Genomic DNA, 23430 nt, shown 5'->3' with positions numbered 1-23430 from the left:
AAATATATTTTTTAGATTTTAAAATTTAAAATATATTATTCATTCTATTATATTAATTATATTTTGTATATTTTGACAATGTATTATATTTATTTAACAGGTTGCGTAAGACATGATATTCAGTGGGACCGCAGTGGGGTATGTAAGGATTAATTTTCCCTGCATTTGACAAAGTGACTTACAGCCCTATACAAGAAATGTTTGGTAGTGGTTTTTAATTTAATTCGGTTAGCGAAAATATTTTTCATTATAATATTAATACCCCATATATTAAGTTGGTAATAATACCATATTATAAATTTATATATACTATCTGTCCTTTTTTATTGCACTAATTTTTTCTGGATAATATTTTTCCAAGTTAAGTAAATTCTTATGTTGTAAGAATAATTCCAAACATCGCTATCAGATGCTCAATTTTAATATATTATTATAGGGATAGAGATATGATAACATTATTATTACTAAGTGAAATATTAACTAATTTTGGTCTTTAAAACACATTTTTTAAAATATCCTTCCCCCCATCGATCACTTTAAAGTCATAATGAAAAAACCTAAAAAAAAATTCCTTTTTTAAAGGAAAAAAACCAACAACAATCATTTTTACAAAAAAAAAAAACTTTATTGTATATTTCAAAAAATCAGCATATAAATTTATTGATAAGTATAATAATTTATTTTTTTGAAAATTGAGAAGAGAAAGTGGTCGGAAAATGAATCAAAACAAACATGGCAAAAACTTGTGTGAGACGGTCTCACGAGTTGTATTTTGTGATATGGATCTCTTATTCGAGTCATTCATGAAAAAATATTACTTTTTATGCTAAGAGTATTATTTTTTATTGTGAATATCGATAGGATTGTCTCATCTCACGGATAAAGATTCATGAGACTGTCTCACAAAATAGCCATAATTTTTCCATAAAACAAAATCTTGAGATGTAAAATTAAGAGTCTGTTGTGTGGCAGATCTAAGATTGAATATATATTTTTAATGGAGCAAGTGCCGTGCAGATTATTCCCTCAGCACAGTTGCCAAGGAGAATGTTTGTGTAGGACCCATTCGAAAGACCAAAGAAAGTAGGGTTTTTCAGCTCTTTCTCAACCTTTCAATTTTGAAAAAAGAATTCGATCGATTCATTGGCATGCGGTGGTAATCATCACACTACGGCAAATTTTGAATCAGTCTTTCTTTCTTCCTAAGGTGTTAGTTTCAAAGTTGGTAGCTAGCTAGCTTGGGGAATATTTTAGTTAAATCAGACATTTATCTCGTAAAATTGATTAGTACGATCGTCTCACAAAATTTTTTGTTATACATTATATCTTGATTGGTTCGTTAAATCTTGCGTAAAGACCTAACTTTTATATATCAAACACATATAAACATTTTTTTATTAATATAATGTTTGAAATTGAGATGCTATCCTAATTAAAGGATCATCTCAATACACGCGAGATCTATATTTTTAGACGGTTAATTTGCGTTGAATTAATAATATAAAATTTGCAAATTTTGAAATGTGATGTGAAACCCAATGTGACATGGTGAATCTTAGGCTTGTCTATGTCTAAATAGGTTTTCGATGCTGTGAATTATAAAGTTTGAAAATTCTTACAATATATCAAATTAAAAATGGGAAAATCCTCAAAATCATCGTGTAGGTTGGTTGGCATGGCTATAATTTGGTCTTTTAAGTGATAAATAAATAAATATCTAGTGAAAAAAATCATATATACAATGCATATATAAAATAAAAATTTCCCAAATAGAGGACTAATTCAGACGAATTTTAGAATTTTCTCTTCAAAAATACTAAATGAAATCATGGTTATTTGCCAGAAGCTTGTTCATGATTATAATGTCTAGGGAATTATCTCACAAATTAATGTGTAATTTTTCTAAAAATCGCAGGCAGTGAAGAAAAAGGATAAAATGCATGAGACTACAGTGTTTATTGTCATCACAAAACTCAATACAAACTTAATTAATTAACCATGCAAACAAATAAAATGACAGCACTTAACCGTAGATAATTTCCCTCTTCCGATCCCTCTCTTTTCTTGATACAAGATTTTTGTAATGATGATCTCCAACGGCAATAAATTTCCTGTCACCCTTCAAAAATCTGGCTTTGGATCCTTCATTTCTTGAATCACTACGCAGTATGTATATATGATATATCCCGTAACATTTATATGTACTGAAGCCATTAGTAGGACAAGCTTCAAACTCCATCATGTTCGAAATGACATGTTAATCATGAAGCTTATAAAGAAAAGAGAGGAAAGTGGAAATAAACCGCGGTTCCCGATATGTTAGGCCTTTTTTCCTCCCGAGACAGTCACGCATGTTACAATCAACCCACCTTAACTCACTAAAAAAGAGGAAAAGATGAGGAAAAAACGTGCTTTTAAATATAATTCCCTCATTATTTTGCAGTAATGTATTTAAATATACGATATATAAGTTGATCTTTACCATGTTCCATCAGTACCACTACCTATCATTCCATTCCAATATCCAGTAGAATCTCCAATTTGACCTGCTGTATTATGCTCGTCAGCATCTTCTGTGTTAGCTGATACCTTCTTATTCAGATCTTGATATGGGAAAAGAAGTTTGCCATTTGTCTCTTGTACCCCTTGAAAGTCTCCATAATTACCTCCAAGTCCATCCAAGGAGAAACTGAGAGAAGGTTTGAATTCAGGCAAGGAAAACCCTGATGAGTAAACTGTGTTTGGATCAATTATAGGCATACTCATGAAGCTTGGATTCATCAGAACCTTTGAAGTGCTTGTGATCCCATTCAACAGTTCCAGAGCTGATGAGTTGGTGCTAGAAGAAGGGTTGTTCTGCAGTTCTTTAACTTGATGTTTGAATCTTGGGACTTGGATGAGCTCAGTTATGGTCTTGAAATCATGAGGGGTAATTGTGGAAAATTCCAAGTTGAGATCTTGAGCTTGGTCTTGGATTTTGTTAGGGTTTTGTGGGATTTGATCAGGAGTTGGCACGGCTACTAGATTCTTCGACGAAATCGAATTAGACGAAGATCTTTTGTTCTTTCTTGAACCTCCTCCGACTGGAATATTTCTTAAAGATCCACCTTCAGTCCAATATCTCCTACATGTCTTGCAGAAATATCTTGGCTGCGAGAGACTGTAGTTATTGTAATAACAAAACTTTGTGTTGGTAGAATTGCATCTTGGACAATTCAAGGCTTGTGCTTTGTGAGGTCTCACTTTCCTTTCTTTTAGGCATGTATTTGTGGCTATTTCTTCCATTGGTTTCACCACTATATCCTAAGAAAAAGGGGAAAGAAAGTAAAAGGTGTCATGAGCATATGAAATTAGTTTTAATGGGATCGATTTTACATAAAGACAAGATCAACAAAATTAATCAAAGCCAACAAAGTTTCAGATCAAGAAAAGTGAAGTCAGATACATATTACATATCAAAGAATTGTAAAACATAAAAGAAAAGGAACAAACTAAGGTGTGATAACAATAACAACAAATTTAATCTTTTTATCAGTGCTCTCCTTTATCAGCAACTAAACATAAAAGTTATAAAGGAGACATGATCTACATATCATGAGAAGATAACAAGCATATATTAAAAAAAGAAAAGGTGAAGGCTTTGCTTTGAAACATGTATGTGAAGTGAAGTATGCATACTGGTAAAAAGAGAGCTTAAACAGCCAACATGAATAGATTTATCTGAAAAAAGAAAATCAATTCACCTGTGGCCATTGAGCAGTATCCATGGAAGAGGAGGCAGAAGAAGAAGAAGAAGAAGAAGAAGAAATTAAGAGAGAAGAATAAACACAGTTGCAGCGTTGAGAATGGTGTAAAAAGTAGGGAAGGGAATGTTTGGAAATGGATTGAAATTATCAGCTGTATGCATGTGCTTTATGTATGCATGTATGTATGTGCGGCCTCTCATAAATGCGTGGACACTCTAAACATAATCATATTATGGGTCATTGGATTCTTATGGAAGTCTGGTACTTATACTCGATCGATTATTACGTGTAATATATATATATATATATATATATATATATATATATATATATATATACACTAGATGACTACAAAATTGAACTTTGAGATTAGAATATTTTGAGATATTTAACTATAAATTGTATTTAATTTGTTCGATAATAAAAGACTTTATTTAGTTGAATTGACAAATGATGATATTATTAAGGCAAAAACTTGTGTGAGACGGTCTCACGGGTCATATTTTGTGAGATGAATCTTTATTTGGGTAATCCACTGAAAAAGTATTGTTTTTTATGCTAAGAATATTACTTTTTATGGTGAATATGGGTAGGATTGATCCGTCTCACATATTGAGATCCGTGAAACGATCTCATATGAGACCTACTCTATTAGTAATTATCTAATCTTGTGAGATAATGGTTTTGATCTCCTCATGCATTACTCCATGTAATTGTGGATATAATTACAAAATTATAGTAAGTCTTTTGTGAGATGATCTCACATATTTTTATACGTTAAACAAGTTAATTTTGTTCATATTTACAATAAAAAAAAACAAGAGTTTTATTAAATAATGAACTAGATGAACGTACATAATTATCATACAAGATAAAAAAACAAGAGTTTTATTTTAAAATAAAGTCTTTTAAACAATAATATCATATGATCTATAAATAAAAACTCTACGATTTAATAAACGTAATATTATTAAAAAAACATAAGTAAAAAATAAATAATATTCCTATAACATCCGAATTAAAAAAAAGAATTAGGAAGGTAAAAGACAATATGGCTAGAGGGTACGATGGTAATTTAATTTATATTAAAAATTTACCGATTGTCCGAACTGAATTAACCTTTATCGGACGTGATATTGTTAACTAATTACCATATTTGTCATCTTATCGTATTACTTCAATATGTAACACATCATAATTCATAATATTTGGTCTTATTACATCATGTAAGGAATGTACTTTAAAATTTAAAAAAGTTAAATGAATTAAATTTTGAGGTTTAATATTTTATATGTATGATAAATGGTTGCTTGAGGACTTGGTAATTAATTATGATAGCTAAACGTTCTATTGATGAATCTTATGTATTGTTTGGAGCCCTGAATTGAATGATAGCTTATTGGTATTATTAAGTGAACTACATGTGCTCGAAGCACGTTCGTTCACGGTCTTGTTCATCCTTTCAGTTACATCATTCTAGTAAGTGAACAACATGTACGTACATATATTACTATGTATGGAGCTGTAATGCATGTATTTCGACACCATATAGAGTGCACAATTAATGACTCATAGGGAGTCTTTAATTCTATCACTAAAAAATAATAATTTTTTTTTACTTTTGACTTTAAAAAAATCAGTTTTATATGCTTGTTAAATTCAAATTCTGAATTAGTTTATACTTAATTTAATTGAAATTTAAAAATTGATAAGATCTTGATTTTGTTTTTATAAATGTTGTTCTAGTAACAAGTAAGTATTAAAATCAATTATTTATCAAGAGTGCTAACTTCTGATTTTCAATTTTTCACTTTTGTTTCAGCTGTTGCAAACACTCCCTAAAAAAATAGTGTTACAAAAGGATATATGTTTAGAGAAGTCAGAAGCGATTAAATTTATAGATTGTGAAAATAAAAAAAAAATTAATAATGTTTAAGTTAATTGGATAACACACACCTTCTCTCTCTTCTAAATTACTGTGGGTTAAAAATGTTTCATTTATTTACCAAAGTACCATAATCACTTTTGAATAATCGAATCAACATACGACATTATGAGATTTTAATTAAATTAAGTAGAACTTAATGCAAAATTTGGGGTTAAAAAACACAAAAATTGATTTTTCTAAGTGATTATTCAAAAGTCACTTTTTTAGTAATTGTAAACATGGTGCTTGTACTGATTAATTTCTACTTACCCTAATATGGGGTAAATTTTGTTAAGGAAATTGCTTGAAATTAAATAATTTTTCAAGCATATAAACTGCAGAATTTATTTCACTAATTGAACAATTTAAAATTCTTGCATTATTTCTTTTTTTTTTTTACAGATGATTTATTTTTAAGTTGAAATTTAATATGATTATTATCCACCACTATATTAAAGATGGGATATTTATTGGTCCATGGTGTGGCTTTTTCATATTAACCATTTCAATTTTTATAATTGTCATATTACCTCTATTTTTTATTTAAATTTAAATAATAAAATTATCTTCATTCTACAATCTACTTACAAAAAATTGATGAAACAAGAAACGAAACTACGATTACACAAGCACTAGTTTCTTAATTTTTTCTTCAAACTCCAAATAAAACTGGATTAAAAACGATATATTATTGTGGCCTAGCCAATGGATCCCGAGTGTAAGCTCATCGTTAACCACTTATCCCACTTCTTTCATCGAAATATAAAGGTTCTTTCAATTTATCGTCATCATATTATAAATCATTTCTCATCTCATCTAATGAATCAAACGAAGTCTAAACAAAATTTTAACATCGGATACAAAGATGCATAGCTCAGTTACGACATCTTCCCAACTAGAAATATGATATGAATCCAAGCTTCTAATAATCACAAATCTCTTGTATTTTTTATTTATTTTTAAACCGAAGAAGACACAGCTGCTACCTTCTGTGTGCTCTTGGTAAATTCACGGATCAATGCAATAGTCTGCAAATTATGCTGATCAAGTAAATTACACTGAGCAAACTATGCACGTAGCTCAACTAAGAAGGTAGAGGCAAGAGAATTCTAATTCAAGACCTCTAAGTAAGTGTACACATGTCCTACCAACTCAGCTAACCTTATTACACAAATCTCTTGTGTTTTGTAATCATCTGATAAAAATCATGAGTGGAGATTTGATAATTATTTTTGTAATATTCTATTATTCATTAAAAATGGGTAGCCCAAGGGTGAGGGTCATAGAATTATGACGGTTTGGATTTTAAGCCCAGATGGAAAAAATGGTTCAAGAATGAGGATTCTTTGTTTTATTTTTCATATTTTACCAATTAATTTTGGGGTATGAATGAGAGACGACTTAAATAGCAATAAATATAACAATATATGAGAAAAATCAAAATTTTGAAAATTGAAAGAGGGTAGGAAAAAATTAATTTTTATAATAATTCATAAAATAAAATTCTAAAATAGTTATTACACTCACGGCAATGAAAAAAATCCCAAAATAATTGGAAAGAAGAGGCGGGATTAATAATTCCATTTTTCCACAAAGCTGCAAAAGTTCGATATTCATTAATATATACCTTGAGGTACTGTAGAAGAGGTCAAAGTTCTACAAACGCAATATTTGAAAATTTTGAGTATTAATTATAATTTTAATAAAAAAAATTGAGTCTTAATTATCGTCCGACAAAAAAGTAATACAATCCGAGTGAAATTATAATTAAATTAGAATTCTTTTACTTACAGTTTTCCGATACAAACAAGCCTATGTATTTGCAATATCAGAAGCTTAAAAGAATACTTAAATTCATCTAAAATCTAAATTTATAAAATGGAAGAAAGAATAAATACAGCTCAAAATTATCAGTATGCTGTTTGAATTTTCAAAACTCGAAAGGACCATAATCCATTAGATCTCTTTGGTTTTCTCGGGAAAAATAGCGTTTTTAGTCACGTAACTTGGTCTGTTTTAGTTTTTAGTCATGTAAATTTTCAATGTTTGGTTTTCATCAACTAACTTGAATTTTTTTATTTTGGTTTTTCTTTTTGCCAAAACCTAGCAACTCATTCGAATATTATTTATCTGACATCGATATCATTCTACGTAACTCATGGAACAAGAATAAACTTATATTACATAATATCAAAATAGTTGTAAACAAAAATAAAAGGAAAAATAAAGTAAAATGACATTCAATATTTCAAAATGAGAGAAAAAATTTGGTGTTTTTCTTTAATTTTGGTTAAATAGATTTTACTTTGTATAATATATGTTTTATTCTTGTTATATAAGTCATGTGTGAGAGTATGGGTTCCAAGTAAATAATATTTGATAGATCTAATAGTTTCATGTGAAAATGATAAAAAAAAATAATTTAAACATAGTGAATGAAAACTGAACATTGCCAAGTTATATTACTAAAATAAAAAACAAGTCAAGTTACCTGATTAAAATTATAATTATAAATTAATTAACAATTAATATGAACAATCTATTGGGTGATAACACCATAAGCTTGTACGTGGAATCCAATACGTCGAGAAAAAAACTATATTGAGTAATGAGTGTATGATGACGAGTTGTGAGATCGCTATAATTCATTAGTGTTTAATGTTTCAAAAAATAATTTCTTGTTGTTCAAGTATTATCATTTAATTGATCCTAACAACATTTTTAAACAAAAATTTTTTAAAAAAATTTAAAGTACATGTATGGTGTAATTTCCTGTTATAAATATAACTGAGAAATATATAAATATGAACATTTGAGTATAAAATTATTTAATTTAATAATGCGTGGATTAAAAAAATGCTTTTTTAGGCGGAAGAATACACATACCACCGGTTCCGGCGGACTGGAAATTCCTGCTGGCTATATGTGTGTGTGTGTGTCTATTATATTATTTTAATGCATACAAGATTTGTTACATCTGTCATCAAAATAAATTAATTTTCTAATATATTTTTGACAAAAACTTATGTGAGACGGTATCATCGATCGTATTTTGTGATACAGATCTCTTATTTGGGTCATCCATGATCTAAGAATATTACTTTTATTGTAAATATCGATAGGATTGACTCGTGTCACAAGAGACCTACCCTATATTTTTAAGTACCGATTGATTGGTCAATCATGAGAAAATGGATGTTATATCGTACAATTATTAACCAGAAATCTATATAAAAAAATTGATAATAACTTATTGTAATAATATATATATATATATATATATATATATATATATATATATATATTTGTTTTTTAGGAAGTGTTACGTCATTCACAAGTTAATTTTTTGAGACATATATTCTATTTGGATCACTCATTAAAACATATTATTTTTTATTGTGAGAAAGAACATGGTCGACATGTCTCACGAATAAAAATTCGACAGACCGTCTCACAAGAAACATACCAATAATTATAATAGCAGACACGTCATTAATGTGTGCAATGATCTATGTGGACAAGTAATTATGGTGTAGCATCTAACTAAGATACATGAGTTGTAATTTGGGTGTATCATCCAAATTAATTTAATATTCTTAATCTTGGTTTATTTTTATTATAAAGTACAATTTGTATTTAGATATTTCAACTTTCGAATCCGCTCACCGTAGATAGCAATCTCTAATGGAGTGTAGATTGTGGGTGAGATTTATAGACTGATTAATTAGATATGTGATTCTTTCTTCAGGATATTGGAATACACGTTGGCTACTGAGTTGATCTACCCATATATTCTTTATTATATGAAAATGGCACACATATATAATATATGAATAGAGTAGGTCTCATGTGAGACCGTCTCACGGATCCCAATCTGTGAGACGGGTCAACCCTACCCATATTTACAATAAAAAGTAATACTCTTAGCATAAAAAGTAATACTTTTTCATGGATTATCCAAATAAAGATCCGTCTCACAAAATACGACCCGTGAGACCGTCTCACACAAGTTTTTGCCATATGGATATTATGTATTGTATATAATTTGTTTTCGAATTTATTGAATTAATTATAATATTCTACAAATTAAATTTAATATAACATGATATTTAATATGATTATTTTTATAATTATAAAATATGAAAATTCAAGCACGCTCTATTATACTGAATAAATGTATAAAAGGACAATTTTGGAATTAGGAAAAAAAATCACAAAAAGGTAGTTACTATTGGGTTTCTTCATTTATTGATGGCAAAAACTTGTGTGAGACGGTCTCACGGGTCGTATTTGTGAGACGGATCTCTTATTTGGGTCACCCATGAAAAAGTATTACTTTTCATGCTAAGAGTATTACTTTTTATTGTGGATATGGACAGATTTGACCCGTCTCACGGATTATGATCCGTGAGACGGTCTCACATGATACTCACTCTTTATTGATAGTATAAATACATATAGTTTTAATTTGCCATTTGACGAGAATGAGGGAAAATTGTGAATTTTCTAGTCGACATGTTTTGGGTTTTCATAAAGTAACTATAATTTATTTTTGGTTTTGCTCTTTTTTTTTTAACATGAAAACACTAAATCTATCGAATATGCTTTATTTGACACTGATTCACTTTAATGTGGCACATGTGTTGAGAATAAAAACTATATTACTTATATTAAAATACATATGATAAAAAAGAGAAAAATAAAGCGAAAAGACCCCAATAATTCAAAATAAGATGGAAAAACTTTGTCGTTTCTCTTTATTTTTGTTTATGTATATTCTAATGTATGTAATATAATTTTTATTCTTGTTACATGATTTACGTAGGAGAATATTGATATCAAATAAGTAATATCTGATGGATTTAATCGTTTCGATCCTCAAAAAAATCAATTTATTCTATGAAAATCAAACTTCGACAAGTTATATGACTAAAATCCAAAATCAATCAACTTAAAAGATTAAAATTACAATTTTCTCATGTGAATGATAAAATTATACGTCCTTATTCTATTCGATGTTTGGTCAGATTTTTCAATGATCGAGGTTAAAAATAATTATCATATATTATTCAACACGGTTTCTTATTAAATTTGTTGGAGATGTACAAAATTAATGATTGTAATGAATGATTTCATAAATTTTATTTATGTTAAGGTACAATATGTCCTGCCATTTTTTTTAGTGCAATGCAAAAGAATTTATTGTTAGAGCAACTTTTTTTTTTCCGAAATGCTCGCAATTTTATTATTTTAGGTCATCCATTACAAGCTTATTCAATCAAGAAGAAAAACTCCTCATTCACCCAAACAAAGGATGAAGGAGATGAATAAGCAAAATGAACAATATTATGAGCTACTCTATTGGCGTATCTACAAACATGTACAATCTCTGAAACCACTAGCTGCTTTAGTATGGGCATAATCTCTGCTGCACAAGCTCCGGTATAGCCATGGTTCTCTCGGTCGGAAGTGACTGTTTGCACTGTCAAAAGAGAGTCTGTTGTCACCAACACATCTCTAAAATTCATTTCGTAAAGGAGACTGACTCCCTCCCTAATTGCCAAAAGTTCGCCATGTACCACAGAGGTCGGTTGATTAATTTACTTGCCAAAAGCCATCATCAACCGACCTTGCTTGTCCTGGAAAATCCCCCTGTGCTGTATTGACTAAGTTCGGCATTTACAGCTGTATCTACGTTAAGTTTTAAAGTGCTCGCAATCGGCGGTATCCAAGATTTCTTCGGCTTGAAGTATAGTTTCTCATTATTTTTTATAATTATATTTTAATCTTAATTTAAATATAAACAAAATAAATTATAAAAAATATTATATAAACACACAATACGTACGTAAGTACAGAAATCTCCGACATGTTAAAGAGGCGGAGGAGTTAATATTCTTAATTTCGACTTCCATTAATATTCTTAATTTCCACTACCCGCCTCTTGTATGGATGGGGGATTGGAAAATTATTTAAAAAATATTTTATTGATGCCGCACCTTTCACAGCAGGTGCAGGCCAACGTGACGTAAATATTTTTTTTTTTGTTTAATTTCATTTTATTTTCATAATAATTTAAAAAATCGTGAAAAATTAAATATTTGGATAAAAATATTTCAAAAGTACTGTAATATAATAAAATAACCCTTCTGTCGTTGGTAGTCTCAGCCGTCTATCTGCCAAATACCATATTCCAGCACAACATTATTTTACCAATAAATGAAAGAGTGAGTCTCATGTGAGACCGTCTCACGGATCTTAATCTGTGAGACGGGTCAACCTTACCCGTATTCACAATAAAAAAATAATGTTATTAGCATAAAAAGTAATACTTTTTCATGGATGACCCAAATAAGAGATCCGTCTCACGAATACGATCCGTGAGATCGTCTCACACAAGTTTTTGCCTAAATGAAAATACAATACAAATTGTATTCTTTGATGGACTGCAGAAGCAGAAGTCTAACCAGTATACACGTTTGAACGACGACTACCAAAATTCAAAGGTCAAGGAACATCTACTTGGGACTAGACCTAGACCTACAACGAAGAAATCGTCCCCTCAAAACTTTCAAATTTCATCTACTCTCTAAATATTTAAGATTCATAGAGTTTATTGTGATTTCCAAATATCACTTGATTTGTGTGACGTAAGAAGATATTGAGTCATTATCTGACCGTGAAATTGTTATTTTACGATGTTGACAAGTGCGAAAATTATTTGATTCATGGCAAAAACTTGTGTGAGACGTTCTCACGAGTCGTATTTGTGAGACAGATCTCTTATTTGGATCATCCATAAAAAGTATTATCTTTTATGCTAAGAGTATTACTTTTTATTGTGAATATAGGTAAAGTTGACCCGTCTCACAGATTAGAATCCGTGAGACGGTCTCACATGAGACTCATTCTTGATTCATTAGTTACTTTAGGTATATAAATATCTATATTGCTAGACAATAGCACTTTAAAGATATATAATATACTAAATTATATAATAATTTTTAATATATTTATAAATTGATTTCCTTCAAAATGTCAATGTTCACACTTGACAATTTCTACCCAAAAATTGAAAGTCGTCGCTATAACAGTTGGTTGAATGGGTGTATCAGACGGCAAGGGTATGAAAGTAATTTCTCACGAAGTGGTTGATCTGACAAATAAATGAAAAAGTGAGGAATGGAATTAAATTTAAATTTAAATTTAAATAAACAAAAATAAGAAAGGAATGGGAAAAAGGAAGGACAATTCCATACACCAGAGTTTCTGGCCTTGTTCCCTTTTCCCCGTCTTCGAAATCTTGTACAAGATTTCCCTTCGTGTATAAATTCTTGTAAATCCCATCGGTATATTTATTCTTTGGACGATTTTGCATTTTTGTTTGTTTGTTTGTGATTACTTATTTATGGACTTAGTGTAGTCTCGATGTTCTGTCTTGGGTTTTGTTATGGTTGCTGAATTCGGCTGTTGACGCTACGAAGTGACTGAGAGGGGGTGGGTTTTCTGGGGTTTGAATGAGCATTTTTGACATCCCCAGGTGAGAAAGTTTTCGATTTTTGTTTGTTGGAAAGTGACATTTATTTTGATTTCCTAGATTTGGTTTTGTTTATGTGGTATCAATCCTTGATCAGCTATCGTCGTTGGCGTACTTTGCATGTTGATTTGCTAGATTATTTCAGTGGGTCGGGGAATGAATACGCGGTTTGATCGATCTGTTATCAGTTTTTTCCCCATTTTTATGGGCTTAGCGTTTTTGTTAGATTAATTTATGAGGGGTTTATGTGCTGATAAATATTAATTAAGACTTTTATTCTTGTTATTATTTGAGACTGTATTATTGGTCGAGGTTTACAATAATTTGTCCGGGGTACAAGTGATTCTGGATAAGTAAATGCAATTTGATTATGATGCGCTGTTTTTTATTCCAGATTTATTTTGGGATGTAGGTTTGGCTCAAAGACTTTCAAATATCATGGGTAGTTGCAGTGATACGGAAGAGAATAGGTTCTTTGACAGCCGTGATGAAGTATCTTCTGTATCAGATTTGGTTTCTGATTGCTCAGAAGAGATCTTGAGTTCTGGATTCGGAGATTGTGCTCTAGGGTATGAGTTTTGGAGTAAGAAACCTGATAGTATTGAAGAGAGGCGTGGTAAGTTTTTGAAACTGATGGGTTTGAGTCCAAATTGGCACAGAACTTTTGGAGATGAAGTGGGAGATCTGTGGCATGGAGAAATGAAAAGAGATGTTGACAGATTGAGGGATACTGGTGAGACCGTGCTGGCAGATTTGGATTCGGACCCACAGTTTTTCTCAAGCCGTTCATGGCATTCCTTTCGGTCATATAACAACACAGATTTATTAGAAGATGGTACAATAGAGGAGAATTTTACTTGGAAAATCGAGAATTTGTGCAATGAAGCTGAATTTGTTGTCGATGAACTTGTTGACACTGGTACGAGTTCTACATTTTGTAGAACGAGTTCAGATAGAACATTATCGATTGATGAATTTCTGAAAACAATTGGATCTCCGATGTCGCGATGGTTTAGAAAAGACTCAAAAGGGTGCAACATGGTTGACGCAGAGAAGAAAGTTAAAAGCAGTTGGCTCAAGAAATTCAATGCTTTGACTCATATTACCGATAAGGCAAGGCGGTTCATTGATAAGAGTATTGAAAGTCATTCTGAGACAGAGTCTGCTTCTCGAAGAGTTGATGTAAATGTATGTCGAAAACACTTGAAAGAGTTGTCTTGTCTTTATGCTGGGCAAGAATTTCTTGCCCACAATGGCTCAATATCGACAATGAAGTTCAGCCCTGATGGTCAGTATTTGGCTAGTGCTGGGGAAGATGGCGTTATCCGTGTTTGGAAAGTCCTTGAAGATGACATTGTAAAACGAATTGATTTTCAAGATGCTGACCCTTCCCATTTGTACTTTTCACTGAATCATTTTTCTAAGTTAGCTCCTCTGGATGGTACGAAAAAGAATGCTACTCAGAGAAAAATATCGAGGAAATCAACTGATTCGGCTTGTGTCATTCTTCCTCAAAAGGTCTTTCAGTTGTTGGAGAAGCCTCTTCACGAGTTTCATGGACATAAAGGGGAGATTTTGGCTCTCTCATGGTCTAAGAATGGGGTTCGTGGTCCTGTAATTGCTAAACTTTTTACAATTACTTTTGAGTTCTTGTTTTTTCACAAAAGAAGTGATGTTCTTCAAATATAATAATGCTTCTATTTGGACTGCAGCATTTACTGTCATCTTCAGTTGATAAAACTGCTCGCTTGTGGAGGTTGGATTATGATCATTGTCTAGGAGTTTTCTCTCATAATAACTATGGTAAGGATCTGGAAATAGGAATATTTCACACCACCATTACCATAGCAAATACACTACTTAATGTAACATTTTACAGGTATTTAATTATAATTTATCTGTGATGCAGTGACTTGCGTTGACTTCAATCCTGTGGATGATAATTATTTTGTTAGTGGTTCAATAGATGGGAAAATGCGCATTTGGGAGGTTCAAGGCCGTCGAGTTGTTGATTGGACTGATATTCGAGAAATCATTACTGCAGTGTGTTATAGTCCTGATGGCAAGGTTGATGAACATAACTGCGAGCTATTTCACTGTTGAAAACTTTTGGAATCTCTGTTGAAACTTAAAATCATTGTTTATACTTGGTTCAGGGAGGAGTCGTTGGCTCTATAGATGGCAATTGCCGTTTTTATGATGTCATAGGTATGCCCTTCTACTCAAGATAATACCAAACTGCTTTTTATGTTTTTAGAACCAAGCCACTGGCTAAACAAAGAGTCTTCTCATAATCAGAAGCTGTTGAATAACTAGTGATTTTGACCGGTCCTTGTTATTTTGAAGTTTATGTGGTCATAGATCTTGAATGCAATGTCATCCTTTTTTTTATACACTTGATAATGTGAAATATCATCGGTTAGCGTTGATATTCCATTGCTTTTTAAGGAGCTGCACTTTATTATTTTTCTCCAAAGTTACATGAATGCTCCTTTATCCTACAGACAATTAATTTGATTCTGCGTGTATAACATGCTCACCTCTAGACAAATCTTTTCATTTTATCCTTATTTGGGTCTATGTAATCATAGGACAAAAGCCTAAATTCGTTTTCCTATTTTATTTTTAAAAATAAAATTTGGCTGCTTCTTCATTGTACGTGTCTTAATTAATTTTCAGATCTTTCTAGAAAAACGATTTTTTTTATTGTATTTGATGAGATCATGAGATTCTTGATGTTTGAAGATATGTATCCAATGAATGTTTGAAATTTGGGTACAGATGCAAACATAAAAGAAAATGCATCAAAAAACTTTCAAGTTAGATTAATTTCTTTGTTTTTTACTCTCTCTAACAACTGTCATTCGTCCACGTTCATTTGACCAGTTTAACTATGACAGTTAAAGAATAATTGAGAACTTGAACAATACTGACAGTCTGAAACTGTGTTTATTTGTTTCTATTTATGATCATAACTTTATTTACATCAATGAAGTGAGTTTAAATTTAAACGGTCAAGCAAATTTTCAACTATTTAAAAACAATAATTGTGTAGTATCTCTCGTCCCACATGGGTTAAAAAATCTTTGAAATGGCTTATAATTTATCACGATGAACTCTTATAAAGTTGAATTAATCATTTTCGTAAAATGAAGACAAATATGAATTAGTTGTTATAAGGGACTCATTGTGCGGTCGTGTTCGCACTGGCCTTTCTGCAGCACGTGACAATAATTTTGTTACGATTTTACCTTTCCTTACAAAGTGCATGCAGATTTTTTGTGAGCACGCCTAGAAGTACCAAGACAATAGCTTAAATAGACATATTTCTCAATGCCATACTTGTTGCTTTGTCCATATTGGTTAATGTATTATTTCGTTATCCATTCATTTATGTTCTAAAAGTCTTGATACCTGTACTTTGTATTTCTTTTAAATATGGTATCTTCTAAACGAATATTTGAAAATTGTATGTTGGCCAACTTTTGCGTTAGAGCACAACAAAATCACTCATTTGTATATGTTTGCTTTATGTAATAGTTGGTTTGCTACTGAATATCCACCCCAATTTTCATTTCCATTGGCATATGGCCTTTGACCATAAACACTTTGATTTCCTACCGACTCTCATTTTATTTATTCAGGTGATATTAGTGAAGGAACAGAATGGCAATACCTGACTACAACTGGACAACAAACCTAAATAAATATGTAATGCTAAAACAAGATGTACTCGGGAGAAAAAGAATTGCTGGCAATGAAACTAGAGGACAATATTAACTTGAAAAAATGTGATGTTATATTATGGTCTGATATGTGAAACGTTCTAATTACGTAACTATGTTGTACGAGTCGTGCATGCTGTCACATGCAGAATGATATAGAGCAGAATGCTTTACGATTGCATTTTTTAATGTGTTTCCATTCTGTTGACTCTTGTGTGCGGAAGAACTAATGTTTACCTGTCTTATCCTTTTTTTGTGTAGATAATCGTATGGAATTGGGTGACCAAATATGCACGAAAGGGAAGAAAAAGCAATCTGGGAAGAGGATAACTGGATTTCAGGTTGTCATATGAGAAACTCTTATCATATTTAATGGTTGTTTTCTATTTCCTATGACAATTTGTTGCATTGAAGTATTTTTTTAATCTTGTATCTGATTTTTAATTCTTCAGTTTTGCCCAAGTGATGCGAGCAAAGTATTGGTTACTTCTGCTGATTCACAGGTCCGAATTCTTTGTGGGGCCAATATTGTGGGCAAGTTTAAAGGTGACGAGTTCCTTCTTTCCTTGTTTAACTTTTCTGTAAACTTCTTTCGGCCATTTCTATTCAACACTATAGTGATTTGCCGCAAATGCAAATTATTCACTAATAATTGATTTACAGCTGTAGAATAGGAAAAACCATTCTCATAGATTGTTAAATCAAATGGTTCGATGATATTATTTTGAGTCACCAAAATGACCTTTTTCCTTAACTTCTTTTTGGACTCCTTCAGGCAATCATAGTTCAGGAAGTCGAGTTTCTGCGGCATTCACTTCAGATGGAGAACACTTTGTTTCAGCCACAGAAGACTCAAATGTCCATGTCTGGAGTTATAATGCACATGACCAGAAATCATCGAGGCCAAAGAACTTAGGATCGCGCGAGAGTTTCTTCTCACGCAATTCTTCCATTGCCGTCCCTTGGTGTGGATTGAAGAATAAGTTGGGATCACTACCTGAAAGTATCTTGAGAAACGGACATTGTGATGAGAAATTTCTCCAAAAGTTACCCGCATATTTCCCTGATTGTCTTACCATGAGCCTCGGGTTTTTCTTAGACTCTATATACAGAGGATCTGCCACATGGCCCGAGGAGAGGCTGCCCGAATCAAGACCAGAGACTGGCAAACCATTTTTACGTAAATCAGAATTCAAGTTTCTAAAAAACGCTTGGCTCAGCGCATTGAACACTCCTCACTTGTGGGGTCATGTGATAGTAACTGCTGGCTGGGACGGATGCATTCGAACATTTCTCAACTATGGGTTACCTATTCGATTTTGATTCATTGTTATACACGGTGATAAAAGCTCAAAGACCATAAAATTTGCGACACAGTGTAGATTGAGAATCGAGGAACCGGTGTTTGTGTAAAAAGTATATTCTTTACAGGTAAAAAGTATAGTAAATTTATTTAGATGACGCCGAGAGGCGATGGAAATTGAGTTTGTATCAAGTCGACTTAGTGGCTTGTTCTTTACTTTCTATTATTTTCTGGCTTTTGATGACCCAACTCAAATGTATAAAATTATTGGGCAGATCATTCTTGTTGGGTTAAAATTCTGTTTATTTCAGAAACTTAATGTTACATTTCACTCAGAATGTGTAATGTGACACCAAATGAAGTGAAATACTAGTGTTCCTTGAAGTCGGGCAGGTACACACAAGGGGTATGCAGTCTGCTAAACATTCCATCTCTTCCGACATGTCTCAAATTGTGGGTCTGCCTTAGTACAGCTTCTTATGTTTCTCACCATAAACTAACATATCAAGCGTTACGTATGCCACACTGCATTATTGGTCGCAGAGAAAAAAACAATCTCTTTCCTTTTGTGTTGTAATGAATTTATTTGTCCACGCAATAAAAAAAAGTACCTGAGACGATGGACGATCTATAATTTTTTGCGGAGAACTTTAACAAATCCCGAACCGAGCTTCACGGCGTCGGCTTCTCTTCTTGCGCACGGTCAAACTATAAACCGAGACATGGATTTTCTTACTTGCCGACGATACATCTCCCTGGAGCAATAAATGCTAGAATATTCTCATAATTGGTTTAACTGAATCTTGATCATAATCTGAGTGGGCCTTCTTGAAATCGAATCCCCAAGTTTTGGGTCCAATGTTGTTTTCTGATCATTGCAGATGAGATTAATTTAGAGCTTTGGCATGGAGGGGAACTGATTTTGACCTTGTAAAAAAAATTGTTCTTGTTCTTTATTTTCCACAAACGCTGGAAAAGAAAGAAGAGATTGTGGATCGTTAGTTTTGTCGGTGGATGAGAGAGTATCGCGGTAATTTTATTTTCGTATCTTCGTTATTCACAAGTTTAAAATTTATTTGTCTATTGCTCAAAGAATCAATAACTCCGTTACAAACGCTTCAATTCGCGGATTGTCTTATGAGAAACTTCTCACGTATCTGTATCACAATTGTCTCAATTCAAGCACGTTTAATTTTGGAATTTTAAACGATGTGCTCCGAAATGTAAATGTTTTTTGTTGATACGAATATCGACTGTCAAATCTTTCAATCTCTCCTCGACCGAACAGTCTCGTACATAGACAGTCTTGGAATTTCTCATCGATTCCTTTATATTCTCTCTCACTTAGAAGCCTTCCAGAGCTGGTCATTGTCCGTACAACCTCTTGACACACGCGATCCACCGACCTTCTTCGGCCCCGGACGTCAAACCATTATTCAGACATACCATATATGAGTAACTTGAATATGACTCACAATAGAGATAAGAACAAGATTCAATACTAAATAATAGTCTGGGTGACGCGGGACATCAGCGACACTTTTACCCGTCAACCGAAGCATTGGCCTATCATACACTCCCTATGAGAACAATGATTACTTAATCATCTACTAAAACTTGACATTGTATATTTGTGGTAAGAAAAAGTTGCTACACTAAGCACATGACATGTGTGTTGAGTGATGAATTATGATCACTCACTCATACGATCAAAGATAAAACCATTAACCTTTTAAGTTGTTACCATTGAACCAAAATCTATTATGCAACCTTAAAACTTATAACTCATCTGACACCGATGTATATCTCAAGTTTGGGAGAATGTATCGGTTCGATCTTAATAATAAACTCCCTCAATTAAAAAAATATTTATTCTGTACTATGAGTTAGTTACTGGAAATAGTTTGATTTAAAAATATACACTAGAGTGAAGTTGTGCAGTTAATACACATGCAATGTTTATAGTGAGTAATTATTGGTAAAGATGTGATTCAAACAATATCAATAATAAAAAAAAAAGGGATTGAGTGAGTGGGAGAAATAAATCAATGATTGAGGGCACACAGTGGAATGGTCGAATATACGAATATTTCACTTGAACTGAAAATTCCAAAGGACATTTCGATACAACAGCGTAAAAATTGGGTTTTTTATCCTGAAAAAAGAAGGCATATCTATCCCCACAAAAGGACATAAATTTTAAATCCTCTGTTGTTTATTTCAGAGCAACTTTTTTTCCAAAAGGTGCTGATTGTACTATGATTCTTGTTTGCTCTGTTTTTCCAATTGTTACTACAGATGGGGGAACCCGCTTTGTAAATTACTTTGCTATTCGATGAAATAAAATCATAGGAAAATTACAGGTCCTGAATAATTTGGGCAACTAACATGTGGCTTTGTTGTGTTCTTACACCCAACATTGTAATAAATACTTTCTCATTCTATGTATTCTAGACTCGTCGTGTCACATATACAGTCAGATTTGTACAACAATTCTTACCACATAAAAAATTCAATATAAAAATTATATTTATCGAAATCTCATGATACATTAAATACAAAATCTAAGAAAATAATAGCAAAATCTCTAAATATAATTGTTTTAAATAACTATCCATGAAAAACTTATATGAGACAGTCTCACGGGTTGTATTTTGTAAGATGGTCTCACAGATCGTATTTTGTGAGACGGTTCTCTTATTTGGGTTATCCATGAAAAAATATTACTTTTTATACTAAGAGTATTACTTTTTATTGTGAATATCGGTAGGGTTGACTGATCTCATAAATAAAGATCCGTGAGATCGTCTACAAGAGACCTACTCAAAAACGAAATGCTATGGCATCAAATTATGAGTTTGCCCGTGAGTCATTTCTTTCTACCCCTTTCAAGTAAATGCAACCAAAGTGGTTGAGTATATTAAAGATAGATTCAAATAAACTTTTTTATTATAACTTATATTTTTTGAGGAATATAATTTCTATTTTTATCATTCAAAAATAGGGAAGAAAGTTCATTTTTAGTTTTTTTTAATAGTACTGAAATAAATTTCCAAAGATAGAATTAATTGATACCAACTTACCACTCTTGACATGTTAAAATTTTTGCACTTGATAAAAAAAATAAATGTCGATTACATAAAAGATTAAATAGTAGTCTACAAAAAAATTAAAAATAAACTAACCGACTATTATTTTTGTTGAAAAAAAAACACACAATTTAAATTTTCGTAGGGAACTCGGCTAATTTGGTATTCAAAAAACAACCCAAACAAAAATAATTATCAATATGTTAACGAGTTTTTATTTTATTATTTTTTACTTGAATTAATTCGATTTAATCCCTGTCTGAGTTGGTACGATAGCCGCCGGCCATGTATTCGGAAGTTTGTTGGAGCAAGTGAATATATGTATTTATTTATTTATGATACTAATAAAAAATAAACCAATGGATCCCATCGTGCTTTATTGGCTGATATACATTAGTAAAATATGTAAGAAGAGTCGATATCCACAGTAAAAAAATAATATTTTTGATATAATAAATTAAATGATTTGAATTGTATTAAAATTCGTATCATAAAAATTATTAATAAGATTGTAAATGTATATAAAATACAGATAAAATATTATAAAAAAATACATTTTTGTTAATACAGACCATCATTCTATTTATTCAATTATTGGTGGCCTATAAAGGAACACAAAGCCACCATAATTTTTTGTGACCTCTGCCTAATCTCTCTCTGTGGCTGCTACTGTGTGAGAGAGAAGGCCATTCGTTGGTCGCCTTATTTGTGTTCCTTTTGGCAAAATCAATATATAAACACACACACACACACACATTTGCGAGCAGGGAAGTTGAACGCAGGCGAAATGGGAAGATCTCCTTGTTGTTCCAAAGTGGGATTGAGGAGAGGACCGTGGTCTACCAAGGAAGATACTCTGCTCACTAATTTCATTCAAGAAAATGGAGAAGGCCAATGGAGATCTCTCCCTAAGAAAGCTGGTATATATGTTTTTTTTTTTTCTAGAAGAAGTTTACGTTGTGTGCATAATAATATACTTGGAAATATTGATTGATCACGAGGTACTTGGGCTTATGTAGGGTTGCTGAGATGTGGTAAGAGCTGCAGATTGAGGTGGATGAACTATCTGCGGCCAGGAATTAAGAGAGGCAACATCAGCCAGGATGAGGAAGATTTGATCGTGAGGCTGCACGGACTTTTGGGCAACCGATGGTCCCTAATCGCCGGCAGATTGCCAGGTCGAACGGACAATGAGATCAAGAACTACTGGAATACGTATCTTCTCAAGAAACTCAACAATGCCGGCATCCACCCTAAACCTCACAAGGACTTACCCAAACCACCGAAAGTCAAGAAAGCCGCCGCCGCTGCCGCGGTCCCTAAGAAATCGAAGAAGCTGAAGAGGGTTGAGAAAGCCGAAGCCGAAGCCGAAGCCGACAACAAAGTTGACGATACTGATAAAATTCAGAAGATCAAAGTATACTTGCCGAAACCCATTAGGATTTCTCCGGCTTTCTTGAGGACCGACAGCCTCGACAGCATGTTGAGTGGGTTTTCGAGTAGCGATGGCGCCGATCCGGAAGCAGGGGGCGGTGGCAGGAAGGCGGAGGCGTCTTTCGTGCCGATGGCTTGGCCAGAGGTTGGTGATTATGAAGTTTGCGGCGCCGACGACGACTTCCTCGGTGGCTATTGTGTTCTTCCACTACCTCAATCGGATGATTCCAGCGATGTGTTCATGTTGGACCAAGTCTACGAGGACTATTTGCAGCTTCTTTAGTTTGTTAAAATAAATAATTATAATTATAACAATAATTATAATTATAACTATAATTATAATTATATTATTATATAATAATTAAACGTGTGGCTTCATGTGTATTTGATAATCTTGTTATGTATTAATTTAAGAGTGTGTATTAGTATAATTTCACTTGTTCTTGGTACATAATTAGTTTATAAGTAGGACTAATATGACATGTTAATTGTTAATCTCATCGAATTATTGGAACAATTAACCAGAAGTAAGGGATTCAAATATGATTCGTGTGGTAATTTTGGCCATACATTTTAAACCATTTGTCGTCAAGTACATAATTAAAGTCAACGGGAAGATTTCAATCCATGGTCGTTTAAGAGCTCTAATTAATTATAAAAAAAACAAAC

The 23430-nt window shown here is 32.2% G+C and overlaps 3 protein-coding genes across 3 annotated transcripts; 2 read left to right on the top strand and 1 right to left on the bottom strand.

The window, feature by feature from the left end:
• Positions 1-1914: 1914 nt before the first annotated feature.
• Positions 1915-3981, bottom strand: LOC140808202 (dof zinc finger protein DOF1.8-like). Its single transcript, XM_073165270.1, has 2 exons — positions 3744-3981; positions 1915-3303 (listed from the first exon to the last, which is right to left on the bottom strand). Exons 1-2 carry the CDS (start codon positions 3765-3767, stop codon positions 2479-2481), a joined length of 849 nt encoding a protein of 282 aa, XP_073021371.1. The 5' UTR covers positions 3768-3981; the 3' UTR covers positions 1915-2478.
• Positions 3982-12898: 8917 nt separating this feature from the next.
• On the top strand, positions 12899-18543 carry LOC140806973 (uncharacterized). Its single transcript, XM_073163559.1, has 8 exons — positions 12899-13009; positions 13623-14812; positions 14923-15013; positions 15120-15277; positions 15367-15418; positions 17197-17276; positions 17388-17481; positions 17711-18543. The coding sequence occupies exons 2-8, from the start codon at positions 13649-13651 to the stop codon at positions 18256-18258; spliced, it is 2187 nt and encodes a 728-aa protein (XP_073019660.1). The 5' UTR covers positions 12899-13009; positions 13623-13648; the 3' UTR covers positions 18259-18543.
• Positions 18544-21952: 3409 nt separating this feature from the next.
• LOC140807757 (uncharacterized) lies at positions 21953-23215 on the top strand. The gene is made up of 2 exons (XM_073164718.1): positions 21953-22247; positions 22347-23215. The coding sequence occupies exons 1-2, from the start codon at positions 22115-22117 to the stop codon at positions 23042-23044; spliced, it is 831 nt and encodes a 276-aa protein (XP_073020819.1). The 5' UTR covers positions 21953-22114; the 3' UTR covers positions 23045-23215.
• The last annotated feature ends 215 nt before the right edge of the window (positions 23216-23430 follow it).

Source organism: Primulina eburnea, chromosome 12 (assembly GCF_022965805.1).
Source record: "Primulina eburnea isolate SZY01 chromosome 12, ASM2296580v1, whole genome shotgun sequence".
NCBI lineage: Eukaryota > Viridiplantae > Streptophyta > Magnoliopsida > Lamiales > Gesneriaceae > Primulina > Primulina eburnea.
Note: the sequence above shows the minus strand (reverse complement) of the source record. Positions and strands in the feature narration are given on the sequence as shown.